At 40.4% G+C, this 14,660-nt stretch overlaps 1 protein-coding gene across 2 annotated transcripts in view; it reads left to right on the forward strand.

Moving 5' to 3' along the window:
• PRPS2 (phosphoribosyl pyrophosphate synthetase 2) overlaps positions 1-12,091 on the forward strand; it is a 69,529-nt gene extending 57,438 nt beyond the window's left edge. For both annotated transcript variants that reach the window (XM_040336514.1, XM_040336515.1), the window contains 4 exons: positions 1,646-1,770; positions 3,396-3,569; positions 5,578-5,737; positions 10,538-12,091. In XM_040336514.1, the coding sequence (XP_040192448.1) occupies positions 1,646-1,770; positions 3,396-3,569; positions 5,578-5,737; positions 10,538-10,630 (552 nt within the window). In that variant the 3' untranslated portion in view covers positions 10,631-12,091. The remainder of the gene's footprint in view (positions 1-1,645; positions 1,771-3,395; positions 3,570-5,577; positions 5,738-10,537) is intronic.
• Positions 12,092-14,660: the final 2,569 nt, after the last annotated feature.

Consider the following 14,660-nt stretch of genomic DNA (forward strand, 5'->3'; position numbering starts at 1 on the left):
CTTGAGAGGAGACCACCACCTAATGGACAGCCACTTACCACAAACAAGGGGTTAATGAGCCTATAGATAAATCCATCCAGGGACTGCAAGCCAAAGGGGTTCCACGATCGGATAACTAGGATACGATCACTTCCTCACAGATGGACAGGTCCTCGATCCGTTAATGTAAAAGAAACGGACCAATAGTGTAACTCCCTGTAAAATGTATTTTAAAAAAGGACGAAAATGTACTTGCAGCAAGTATCGTATTTAAAAGCATGTGTATATTGCCGGCCGGCACTATAGGAGCCCTTTCTCCAAATGTAACAAACAAGGTGACGTCAGTGTGCGCCGTCCAGACGCGTTTTCATCATCAAGTAGACGTTATCAAGTAGCCCTTGAGAGGGCTAACCAATGTTGGTCAACTTTTGTTTTAGGCACAATTGGCCAGGTTGTCTTCTACAAGCCATTTAAAATAAAAAGTATGCAAGCCAGTGAGACACAAAATGCAAACAAATGCAAAATTTTATTTTATTTAATTGTGAATCTAAAAAAGTCAGATTCCTCATTACTCAGTGTTTTCAGGTGTATTTGGGGAGATTGGTGTCCTCGGCTTCCTTCTCCTTGGCGTCTCAAAAAAAAATATTAATGTTATGCTCCCTGTAGTCCATTTTTTTGTGAGGTTTACCCAACTGTATAATATGCGTAATCTAGGAGAGGTGTAAAACTGGTGGTACTATTGATAAACGGGAACCATGACTGTATTTTATATAGTTGCCTCTTCTGTTCTTGGCCTCATTTTATACAGTATAACTGGCTAAGAAAGGCCTTTTTTTGCCTGCCAAAGTGTGTGAATTGTGAATCTGGACGTCGACTGTGTTTTGCAACACATTGAATAGATAAACCAGTAAAAGGGAAATGTACAGAGCGTAAGCTTTATAGAAAGGTGACCGTTTTTATTTGTGATTCAAATGTAGATGGCATTTTACATTTTTACCAGGAGTTTGACTTTGGGACCTTGCGAGTCCTCCCTAACATTTCTTCTCTTGTCCAATGAGACTGCTTCAGCCACTGTTAGGAAAGGAAACTGATTGGATGAGATGCTGGTGTGTCTCAGAAGTCAAAACCCTAGTTAAAGTAGTGCCAACTTTTGCATCTTCCAAATGTTTAAAACAAATAGTTGACGGGTGCCTTGCAAAGCTGTCATGAGGTCTACCATATACAGCCTCATGCTATATAACTAAGCTCAATTTCATGCTGAATAAACTAAATTATTAATCTATCTTAAAAATAAAATTTTTACTCAAAGCATTTTTATTAAAATTCTATTTTGATAATCCAAAACTTATTTTTTTCCTTCAAAACATTAAAATGGGATGTTTGGTATCTTTAGAAATACTATGGGGCATATTTATAAAGCAGCAAATTGGACTTTTAACCAACATTCACTGGTGGTGAATCGATCACTGTCAGATTCACCTACATTGATGTTTGTTAAATGTCAGAATAATTGCTTTATAAATCTGCCCTTATGTGTTAAAGCTTAGTTCTGATTGTTTGCTGTGTGTCCATTGTTGTTTTTTGGCTTTGAATAAACTTGCTGCTGTTTTTGTTTCAGCTGTTTTATGTAAATGTGTGGTGTAGTATTTCATTTTGTGTTTTTCAGGGTTTCTTTGACATTCCTGTAGATAATCTGTATGCTGAGCCAGCAGTACTGCAGTGGATTAGGGAGAACATCCCTGAATGGAAGAACTGCATCATTGTATCTCCTGATGCCGGTGGTGCCAAAAGGTACTAGCATTATTCTAGGATTAGAGACATACTGACCTACAATGGAGTTATCTGGAACTAATACAATCAAAGTGGAGCTAAACCAATAAAATCAAAAGTATCCATTTCAAATTCTTTATTATCGAACAACATCTATGAATAGTGATATTAAGATTAACACGATGTGCATTTTAACAAAGTATATTTTGATTCTCAATGTAAAGTGCAAACATGTAGAGGTCATTTTTGCATACATTTGACAATCTTTTAGGGGGTCTTGAAAATGAGATATTCTATCTAAGATACAGTATATAGTGTGTGTGTGTGTGCGCACACACACATACCAAACCACTTCTAGGTTTTATTGTCATAGCATAATTGAACAAGCTGAAGTTAGAAGCGGATTGATTACAATGCATCAGTTTTAGTAAATCTCCCCCACAGTTTATACAGCACAGACAGTGGGCGCATGTAATAGTGAAGCTTGGTCCCTACCCGCCCATAGGGTAATGTCATAATGTGCTAGTATTGCATTGCTGAAAAAAAAAAAAAAAAAAAAACCTGATCCCTCCAGCTGCACGCAGACAGGGAATCCATCTTCATCTGGTCTTCTGTCCGGGTTTGCTGACTCCTGCAGCACAGCTCTCGATGGATGGCATGCTGCCCATTGAGAGTGCAGTGCACATTTGCTAGTGGTGTCACCAGTTTTGACATGTACATGTACATGTACATGTACATATCTACTAAACGGTGCACATTTAGGAGATCCAGTGTTTACTGTACCTACAGGTTAGTTTTTCTTATAGGCACCAGACGGCAAGTGGAATTTACTACTATTTTAAGAGCATATACACATTTGAGCCTTTTTTTGCTTTTCTTTAAAGTTAAATGGCATGTTAATCACAGGAAAATATTTGTTTTCAAGTAGTATTTTTAGTTGTGCAGTTTTCAGCAGTGCAAGAACATGACGGTTTCCACTTTGTAGGGTTGAACAATTATGCTTGTAAAATGTACCATACGTTTACTTTGCATGAACTTTAGTAAAACAAAAGTAAGATCGCACAGGCTTATAGTGCAGTGCAGTTACCTTTTTATTAACCAAACAATTAAAAACAAAGTAAAAAGTTTCACTTACAAATGGAGGCTTATATCAGACATGACATGCAAAGTGGTTACTTTGTATTTCCCAGCATGGTGTCTGAGCTGACGGCTCTCTGAGAATACTGCTGGTGGTGTTTGAAAGCAGCAAGGTTCTTGGATTTCATTTACGTGGTTTAAACATTTTGTGCATATGGCATTGCCCAAAACTAAGAGCTGTCCTTTAAACTGCAAAATGCCAGGTTAAAACACAAACCTAGACTCGTATTCCTATTTTTTTTTTTGTCCTTGCAGAATTGTTGTGTGTTTTTTATATATAATATATTACACATCCGCTTTTATTTTTACATACTCAAGTAGATACACAATTAAATCCAATTTTGGCCACTAGGGGTCTTCAGTCTCCACATGCTGCTTGATGCGTATCTTGATCTTTGGATGTGTGTGATGTCAAACATTTCAGAAACCAATGCTACTATAGTAGCATATATATTTTTTATTATAAAAACAATTCTTTTTATTTACATTAATCTTGCTGTCTTTCACAGGGTGACATCCATTGCTGATCGACTGAATGTTGAATTTGCCTTAATCCACAAGGAAAGGAAAAAAGCCAATGAGGTGGACAGGATGGTATTGGTTGGAGATGTGAAAGATCGGGTTGCAATTCTTGTTGATGACATGGCTGACACATGTGGTACTATATGCCATGCTGCCGACAAGTAAGTAGTGGCTTATCTTAAAGACACATCCATACTGCTGTGCTGGAATGTTAAAGGTTCCTGTTGAAATCGTCTGGAGTCATTGGGCAGTTTTTTTAAGCATTTGATTATCCTTTTGTAAATTGTCTTTTCAAATTATTCAGTTTGATTTTTAAGGTTGTCTGACTGTGTGTATTTTAGCTTTAAACCGAAGAATAAGGTGCTATTGAAACTTTGTGCCATGGTACTAAACGATCCCCAAGGAGCAGAGGGTGACTTGAAGACAGATTTTCTAAAGGCAGATAGACTGAATTGCTTCAGAGCTTGGTAAATGAGCATAAGCTTTGCTGACTTCCATCATCCAATCATATGCAAACAAAAATTCATCCCCCCCCCCCCCTGCACGTGATTGGGTAATCTTTGCAAAGTAAAGCATTGCCTCATTTACTAAGCTCTGGTTGAACTGCACTTGCAGATTGCACAGTCCATCCCTTATGATTTGATGGACTAAATCTGTTTAGCAGTGTTGCACAGTACCGAATTTCTAACCCTGCACTTTGCATTGTTTCAGCAAAGGTCTTTTTTTTCCCACTGTTCCCTCTCTTGAAGGAATAGTGTTAAATCTGCATGTAAAAGAAAAATGTTAATGCTTTATCATTTTTAAAGTATATCGTCACTTTTACTAAACATTGTACATATGCACTTCTTCCTGCAGTCTAGGAAAAATGCCAATATAATGAGTGTCCTTTTCTGAAGATAAATCCTGATTCCAACAGCATGGCTTGGCTCTTTGCATCAATTCTTCCTGTAAAAAGCTATTTACTGGTCACCACTAGAGGGTGCTGTATACTTTCAGGAGATCTGCTCTACTTTGAGCTATATGAGCAGTCCATCTCTCAGAAGCAGATTTTATTTTTGTTTGTCGGAGCCAGGATGCTTCAGGCCATTTGAAACTTCAAAGAAAGTAACCCATAAAATTCACATTTTCCAGAGGATGCTGTGAAAAGTAACAAATGTAATTTTTAAACGAAAGTTGCAGTACTTTTGCTCATTATTTTACAAATTAAAAAAAAAATTGGGTAGTTGGGAAGAGACACACGAAAGACCTACTGTTTCTGTACTTTGTGGACCCACCACTTGTAATCAAACTTACTGTGTAAATGCTGCTCTGCTTCTACCCTGAAGCAAGTAGGGTAATAAAACAGGAGGCTTGGCTAAGCAAGAGCATACATGCTGTAATTTTAATACACACCATTTTTTTGCCTTCTATGAAACGTGAGCCATCATGTGTTTTCAGCAAATTTCTTCTACAGCAGACATTTATTTATATTAAAGGTATAGTTCACCTTTTACCTAAAAAAAAAAAAAAAAAAAAAAAAAGTCTGTAGATAAACACGAATTCTGCATCTCTAAATAAAGTTGAATGCCCTTTTGCAATAGGTGAAGGCCATTTATCTACCTCATGATGTCTCGCTGGAAAACACCCAGGACGTTGCTATGGATATTGCTAAGGACGCCTAGGTGTTACTGTTCACCTTCACCATCCCAGAAGCAAGCTTTCTCTGATTTACACACCCTTGCATGTGCTTTGAGCTCACGTTTGCAGGTTCGCTCCTGTGATGGTGGGGATGAACCGTAATGAGAACATTATTTAACTTTAGTCAGAGCTGCACAGTTTAACTTTTATCTGCTTGGGCAGTTTTTGATAAAGGAGAACTAACCCGCTAAAGAAATCCTTTGAGGATAGAAATGAGAGCTGCCATTCCTGACTTGTAAGTGCAAGCTCATTGACTTTTTCATGCTCTTGACTTCACTAACCAATAAACAAGTATGCAGGAGAGCACTGACACCATACTTGTTCCAGTCCAGTGGGAGCCAAGAGCAGAATGGCTGTAGAATCGGCATCTTCAGAACCAAGTCAGCAAGTGTGTTTGTTTTTTTGTTTTTTTGGTCCTTGAAGTTTTCCTTTTTAAAAGTATAATCAAAGGCTGTATAGTATATTTTAACACCTCAGCATTTTCGGTTCTAGGTTGCTTTCTGCTGGAGCGACAAAAGTCTATGCAATTTTAACACACGGCATTTTCTCTGGACCTGCAATTTCTCGGATCAATAATGCAGCGTTTGAAGCTGTTGTGGTTACCAACACGATACCCCAGGAAGATAAAATGAAGCATTGCTCAAAGATCCAGGTTAGTACCTGTTCAATATAGATGCGTTTTATTTCTCTTTTTGTGTTCTATTCACTGGAATGATGCAGTTTCTGCAACCGCTTTCTTCTTGGGTTCCTCTTTGTGTATAGAATAAAAAGGAGTTGGAACACCCTGTAAAGCTTTTATTGGTGTTCCCACTGGGTAAATCCACTTACTTAGTCCTGATGACCATTTTCTCTTGAGACAAAGTGAAAAAAACACATGATCCATGATATAGCCATTGTCACCAGAGCATGAGGAAAATTCTTTCAACAGGGACACCTGTCTTGGTGACAACTGTTGATCAATTACCTTGGATGCATTTAGCTGGCCCATACATGTTTCTAATCTCGGCTGGTTCCTCCTGAGTCGGCCAAGATTGTAACGGTCTGTGGCTGACTTAAGAAAATGTTCCTTATTTTTTGGAGGTTTCACTGCTTTTCTGTTTGTATTCCAATGGAGAGATTTATCTGCACTTGTCCCAGAGTCCGCCATCAAAAATAAACTTTTATTCCTTTCTTCTTTCATCCAAAACTGAACCAAAAATACGTTTTTGCTATTCAGTTTACAGCCAGACTATTGCACTTTAGAGAATGCTTTTTTGCAGCATGCCTGTACAATCAGACCATAAAGACAGACTTTTTATGTGAACTTGTGCTTTGCCTATACAGGGCAAACAGGATTTTTGTGAATTTTTTTTCTTTAATTTTAGCCTCATTTTTTGTTTTTAATAAATCTGCGCTTGAGTCTGTGGTCATTTTATGGATGAATGTTTCCACTTGCCTGCCAGAGGGCAGTGGAGAAGGCGGCAATTGCCAGACTTTAGGTGACCTCTAATTTGTCACGAAAGTGGCAGAACCTGTATTTGTTTTCCTGACGGGTACAGGCGCTGGGATCAGTCTTTAAAGAACAAAAAAGGTTTCCTTTTATATATTAACTTGTTTCTAGACCAGGGGTGGGCAAACTTTTTGACTCGAGGGCCACAATGGGTTCATATATTGGACCCGGGGGCCGGATCAAGAGTAGATGGACGGTGCGTATGTGTTAATAGAAATTAAATGTAAATTTGTACAAGGGTGCATTATACAAGGGTAATATACGCTATATTACCCATGTATAATGTCCCACGATAGCCCTTTTCAGTTATTACCCCTGTATAATAATGTACCTGCCTGATGCACCTTATTTATATTACCCCACCCTGTCTAATTTACCCTGATACCCCTCAGTTATACTTCCATAACTGATGGGTATCGGGGTACATTACGCAGTGGTAATATAACTGAGGAGGGCTATCAGAGACACAATACAGGAGTGAGGGGTAATATATAAGTTTTATATTACCCTTGTATATTGTCTTCTAGTAGCTTAGCCCTCCTCAGTTACATTACCTGGCCTACGTGTACCCTGATGGCATACCCCTCCCTAGTTATGTACCCTCCCCTGTTAATTTACTCTGCCTGATGCAAGTTATTTTATTCAATCTGTTATTCACTTCATAATGCCTCCTCAATGTACCATAAAGGCCCCTGTATAGTGCTCCAGTCAGAGCCGCCACCGCACGGACTTTGCGCACTTGCTGCTGCTGCCGCCCTCACCTCACCAGCTAGCAAACAGTATATATAGGCTGAGACCTGAGTGAATAACTAGTTAACTTACAGAGTCCCAGACTGTGGTCTTCTCTCTCTTCTTTCCAAAGGCAATCTGCTGCCAGGAGACTGGCGGGTGCCGCATGGATCGCTCCTTACTAGACAACTCCATGCCTGCACGTACGGCTCAATCCGTACTCTGCCCACGCCCCCCACTAGCTGCTGGCCCGCCCAGCCACTACCATGCCATGCCGTTGGCTAGCAATCCGCAGGCCGGATTAAAAGGTTCCTCGGGCTGTAGTTTGCCCATTCCTGTTCTAGACTGTTCTTGCTTAAATCTTCATAACCATTTAATGCTATTCATCTGTGTGGGCCAAATGCATAACAATACTACCATTATTTCAAATAGAGCACATCATCCAAAAAAAAATATTTAAAGGGGCCCATCTGCTGTCAGTTTTAAAAACCGCACTCTCATAGTCCACCGATATTGTCCTCTGGCTTTCAAACAGAAAACACGTACAGAGGTACAAGCTAAAAGCCAGAGGATATGTCTGCAGGACCCACATTGCACCCATGATCTAATGTTTGCCTCTGGAACTGGATCCTGCACAGGTGTTGACCTGCAAAAGCTCAGGCACACAGGGGGTTATTTACTAAAGGCAAATCCACTTTGCACTACAAGTGCACTTGGAAGTAAAGTCGCTGTAGATCCGATGGGGACATGCAAGGAAAATAAAAACAGCATTTCAGCTTGCATATGATTGGATGATAAAATCAGCAGAGCTTTCCCTCATTTCAGATCTACTACTTAGATTTAAAGCGACTGCACTTCCAAGTAGTGCAAAGTGGATTTGCCTTTCGTAAATAACCCCAATAGTCTCTCTGCAATACCACACATAACACTCAACCTCCAGAGTGTGGAGGCTTCATCAACATCGGAGAAGGACAACACCGATCTCTGCATCTGATGTTGGCTATATCCCTGTCACGCAACAAGGTGACTAGCTAACCAAGGCAGAGTTTTCTGAATCTGTCACTCAGAACCCTTTCTAATAAAACATTCCCTTTTCCGCAAGGCCGCCTTCTGCCTTTGCTTCAGTCTCTGGCATTAACCGCATTTATGTTAACAGTCAAAATTTAAATATGTGGAAGGTAGGCCATACCCAGGCATATCCATAATATACCTGACGGGCTGGTTGCCCGTCTGTACAAACAGAGGTTTTGTGCACAGAGGGCACTTTATAACCCAATTTTTTTCTTTTCATCAAATGCCTATCCAGAATTCCCCAGAACTGAGCCTTGCACCTTTTTATGTTCCCTGATTAAAGAACATGTGTAAGACCAGTCCACATAAAATATACTAAAATAGGCAGAACAGAGTTGAATTCTCTGGTTTTTTCACTCCTGGCTCAACCTCCTTTTCAGCACCTTGTGCTTATTTTGGATGTTAATCTGGGTTTTGAAATCACATACTGAACACACCCTTTGGTGGCTATCTCCTTCAACTAGCCTTCTCGCAGTTCTCATGCCTTGAGGCTTGCCTCAGCGCCACTGGTGCTCTTTCCACATTTTTTTTTTTGGAGTGGCATGGTGCTGTTCCACAAACTTGTTTCTTCCTGCAGGCGGTTTCACCTTTTCTACTTTCATCAGGGTTTATTTCTAGGTGTATTAGAAAAATTCATTAGTGGCATCCTGCCATTATCTTCAGCAATGGATACATTGAATTGCCCACATGGTGCCTACATCCCTTTCATAATGCTTGTTGGGCATTATTGCAGGCTTTTTTTCACACGTTTATTGGAAAATTTTGGGGCAGTTCGTCGTCATGCCCGCCATTCTCGTTCCACCATCTGGTATACTAGTTATGTCTGAGTCTTGGTGTACCACCCTCTACCTTAGGTAGTAGGCTTGGGTTTTTCCTGGGCATTCCCCAGGCTTTTGTTGTTGGGTGCTAGAGTAGTGTTTTTGTATGTACTGCCAGTGTAGGTAAATTTAGACAGGCCTAGCTGTGAGCTAGGCCTGTTTGTTTTTGATCTGGGATGTGAGTGGTTTAGTGTAGCAGCAGGTGACTGATGTGCTTCAGCTCTCTGGTGCCTCCTTTGTTTCCAGTGAGAAGGTTGTGGAAAAGAGGCAGGTCAGAGGGCTGGAGTGACATGAGGTGTATTTGGGAGCCCTGACCAAGCCCCAACTAGGATTGGCAGGGGGCAGGCCATATTGGGAGATGGAGAAAGCTCTATCCATGGTCAGCCTGCTGGGGGAGGAGTTGTCAGGTGGAAGAACAGTCCTGTTGCCTGTTTTTGTCCCCATTCAATGCTTGAACATCCAAAGTTGTATGAATGATTAAGACCAGTGGAGTTTTGTCTTGCCTGTAAATTCCATATCTTGAAGTACAGAACAGTCCATTTCTTCTGTGCCTTGATAACTCTGCATTGCTTGCTACAAGACCAAGAACTCGATTAGCGGGAAAGGGTTATAGAAGGGGCACCCAAGGGTCTATGAATGCCAGGCCTGTGTCCTATATTGAGCTCCAAGATGTGAAATTTACAGGCAAGTCAATTTTTTTTTTTTTTTTTTTTTTTAATGTTTTGCTTTAAGTACTTTAATCTATTACAAAGAAAGCCACTGCTCCAGGTGTATGCTGATAACCTGAGGTGGAATGTATCGTAGAGTGCCAGCCCTGGCCTGCCTCTGTGGGAAAGTTCTAAGAAAAGAAATGGCTGCACATCCAGGAATTCCTATTTGCCTTTTATTGTTCAAAGTGATAACACCAAAGACACCAATACTAGGTCACGTAGACGCGTTTCACACAAACCTCTTGTGTTTAATCATTAAACACAAGGTGTTTGTGTGAAACGCGTCTACGTGACCCCCATGTTGGTGTCTTTGTTATCACTTTTAAACAAAAGGCAAATCGGAATTCCTGGATGTGCAGCCATTTATTTTCTTACAACTTTAATCTATTAGTAATTTTTACTTGTATGATCAACATTAGGGCCAGCTATGTACAGTGTGTAGTCAGGATAAGTACTGATTACCCACAGCAAACCAGTAAGTTTCCAACAGCCCTTGTTTTGAAAATTATTCTGGTTTGGGTGCTAAAGGCAACACGAAGTTTACATGTTACAGTACTTTTTTATATATGTCATATGAAAAACATTATTGCTGAAAATAAGAAAACTAATGATATTTTTTTTTCTCTCTACATAAGGTTATCGACATATCTATGATCTTGGCAGAAGCAATTAGGAGGACTCATAATGGCGAATCTGTGTCATATCTCTTCAGCCATGTCCCATTATAGACTGTTTCCTCCCCGCATGCAGCAGCCCTCTTGATTTTTTTTTTTTTTTTAAAGCAAAGTTAACCAAAAGCCAGATAATAAATATGCCTGTTAGCAGTTTCAGATACTGTACCCTTCTCTCCTATCCTTGGAAGAGTGCAGCTTGGTGAGAAGATTTTTTTGAATGCTTTCCGTTGATGGCCATGCTGAAAGCAACCTTGGGTTCTAGCTAATCTTACCATTGTATTTAATAAAACCTCTGTGTATGTTTTACATACATTACAGCTGTATACTTGCACAAGATGATTTATTGGTGAATGCCACCAGTTTGTTCTGACACTTTGAATGTTACCTTTTACAGTGAAAGGCTTTGGGAGGCTTGGGTTGTTTGGGAAGGGTAGGGATATGATATAAAGCAATCCTATTTTGTACTGTGTGCAGTTGAAATATTAATCTTAGCAGATGTTTCATATTTCGTATGTTCTTACTAGATTGTAGGCTATTTTGTAGTGGACAACTTTCAACATTAGTAAAGCTGGCACACCGTGTACTACTTTTACGTCTAGTTTCTTTTCCAATGCTGTTACAAGTTAAGGTCCGTTTTTATGTTCTATATTTTTCATGTTTCTGTCTTCTCTACCCATGACATTTAATAAACATCAATAGTCCAGGTGAAAGTAAGAATTGGCAGAACTTCAAATCTACCTAAAAATAAGTGGTCTTCGCTACATGCCCTTCGAAAGGCTAGAGTGGCTCTCTTGGAGATCATTGAGCTTTTATAGATAAAAATATACATGATGCAGATTTTTATTGTTAGGGGAAGTTTACCACAGACTTCAACACACAAGCCCCGCTGAGTATTGAGCAAGGGACTCTGGTGAGAAAGATACCAGGACAGTGACATGCTATGCATGTTTTATATTTTGTCACCCAGTTGACATCTTATGTTGACTAGGGACTATGGCAATAGTTGGGAAGTTGTTCCATAGAGATTAGTGAGCTCCACATGAGAATTATTTTATAGTAACCTCCATTCCGGAATACAATCCACGTAAAAGCACTGGACATCTAAGTTGTTTAGGTATAATAAAAGCATTCAGAGGAGTGCTGAATTTCCATGGAACACATAGACTATGCATACATCAGGAAATATGTTGCCCATTGCTCCTCACTGATAATGTATTCAGTTCGGTATATTGCTTGGTATGATGCAAAAGATGCAAATCTACTGTATGTGTTAAGAGGGCAATATATGAATAGTAAGATGTATTGTCACAAATGCTAACTGAACTGTTGGAACATGAATAAACCAACACAAGATTGTGTTGTACCAAAGCTGACACAAGACAGAGCTGCACAATGCATCATCTCTTGTTTTTATATGTTTTGTTTCTTCCAGATTGGTCTCTTGCAATTCATTTGACAAAAAATGACTTTTTTTGCTTAAACAATAAATTTAAGAGTTCTCTGTGGACCAATTTACCTTGTTCAGTGTGTGTGTGTTTTTTTTTTTTTGGGGGGGGGGGGGCAATAGCTTTCCATATATTGGTGTCACTTCCTGAGTTTATCTCTGTCGATGTTTCCTTATATTCATGTTTGCATTGTTAAAGGAAAATTCTTCATTGGGAGATTATATATGATACTTTGTACGTTTATGATGACAAAAGTCCTGGAACTTCAGATATGTTATCATTTAGTGTATATTATTTTCTACATCATTTGTGAGCTGCTCTTATTTTCCCTAGAGAGTTGAGCATTGTGTGTAAAAAGATGAATTCCCTTGACATATATTAAGAGAACAGACTTTGCTCCACTGAACTCTCGTTTTTTGGTAAACTGAAACTGCAACTGTGCCTTCCTTCTATAAATCCAGCTGTTTCTCTAGTGTGCTTCGTACACAATCATTTAAAACTTGCTTTTAAACTTTTAGTAGAGATTGGAGCCTCCAAGTATATTTGGTGAATCCTGCCAAGTTGCATGCATCACTTGAGTTTTGTACTACATCTCTGACAGGTTTGTGACAAATGTTGTATCCAATTACTGTCCTCCCCTACATCACAGGCATGTATTAACTAAGCAGTGTTCATGCCTATACCACACATGGTACTCGCATATTAGTAAAGTCCGTACCACGCATGTTTTTCACAAGTGTCCACATCATTATGCACATTTCCCTTTTCATCCACCAGTTCAATGTCTCTGATCCCTTCCTCCTTTCTTCCTATGGCCATGCACATTAAAGTGGTTGTAAAGGCAGAAGGTTTTAATTTTTTGGTCCCTAATGAATTGTATTTTATTTTTAATTTTGAAATTAACATGACACTGTCATTTTCAGCTGTGATGCTTTGGTTTGCAGCTATGGCAAGAATTATACCCCCTTAATTAAAATGAACTGGGTGCCTGTGCAGTGTTAAATAAAAAATTACGACTTGTCTTTCGAATTGTGACTGCAAAGTTGCATTACAAGTCGTGGAAGTGTGAAAGGGGCCTTGGGCTGATCAAAACATTCCTAGGACCTTGCTGTCAGCCCAGTAGTTCTGGAGGGAGTAGCCAATACCATTAGAGTGTCTACAAAGATCTGTAAGTTGAGTGCAGCTGCACTACTTCAAGGGTTGGCTGGTGTCATTGAAATGTAGATTGTACAGTATGTGTATTGCAAAATTACTAGTGATAGCTGTATAATGAGCAGCGCTGGCAACTGAATAGTGAAGTAAAAAATGTGGAACTATAAATGAGCGCCCATAAATAAATGATACAAATGGGCACTCATTTATAGTTCCACATTTATTATTATTAGGGATGCACCGATTATCGGTGGCCGATACATATCGGCCGAAAATAGCATTTCTGGCTCCCTGCCGAAATAAAGTTAAAATGCCGATATAAAGCTGGGTGATACCATTTTTTTTACTAGAGGGGGGGAGGGCAATATTCACATTCACAATGAATGCAGACCCACACGCTGTCCGCCATACCTGCATATAGCAGCAGCGGTGGCACTGTACAAACTGTGTGCCGACTGCTGACCGCGCTCCACCTTGTCCTCCTAGCTCCTATTCCTGTTTGGACTCCCCCTATGGGGGAGTCTCTTGGTTTAATCCAGCCGCGTGAGCTCATCGGCCGGAGGCGGGGAGGACTCGGAGCGTGCTGGGAGCTGTGTCGCGACTCGTCGGAGCATCAGGCTGAGAGACTGAGGCAATCACACTGCCTGCCTAGGAGGAACCTAGCAGTGTCCTCCACTACAGTTAGGCCCCTTTCACATTGAGGAGTTTTTCAGGCGGTAAAGCGCTAAAAATAGCGCTGCTATCCCGCCTGAAAAACTCCTGCCCAGCTACCTCAATGTGAAAGCCGAAGGGCTTTCACATTGAGGCGATGCGCTGGCGGGAGACAAAAAAATCTCCTGTCAGCAGCATCTTTGGAGCGGTGAGAGGAGCGGCATGTATACCGCTCCTTCACCGCTCCTTCCCATTGAAAACAATGGGAACCGCGGCAATACCGCCCGCAATGCGCCTCTATAGAGGCGCATTGCGGGCGATATTAACTCTTTATCGGCCGCTAGCGGGGGTTAATACCGCACCGCTAGCGGCTGATACCCGCGGCAATTCCGGCGGTATAGCGCCGCTATTTTTAGCGGCGTTATACCGCCACCGCAGCTCCCGCCCCAGTCTGAAAGGGGCCTAAGCAAGCACTCTAAGTTCAATCTGTACAAAACAAAACCTGTTAGGACTAACTAACTACTGTGTTCAATCTGTTAAATCACTAGTTCCTGGTGGGGGCGGAGGCGAGTGGTTAACTGAGGTGACCAGGTAAAAAAAAAAAAATTATCTGCCATTTTTTCACAGTAGCACAGTGAGGCTGCAATTGATATTTGTTTTGGTAGTCAGATAAGGCAAGCATTGCTCAATAACACACAAACGTTTTAAAAAAAAAAAAAAAAAGTTTGTGTGTTATTGAGCCATGCTTGCCTTATCTGACTACCAAAAAAAACATTAATTGCCGCCTCACTGTGCCCAACACACGCAGCCACTGTGCCCAACACACGCAGCCACTG

Source organism: Rana temporaria, chromosome 2, assembly GCF_905171775.1.
Source record: "Rana temporaria chromosome 2, aRanTem1.1, whole genome shotgun sequence".
Taxonomy (NCBI): Eukaryota; Metazoa; Chordata; class Amphibia; order Anura; family Ranidae; genus Rana; species Rana temporaria.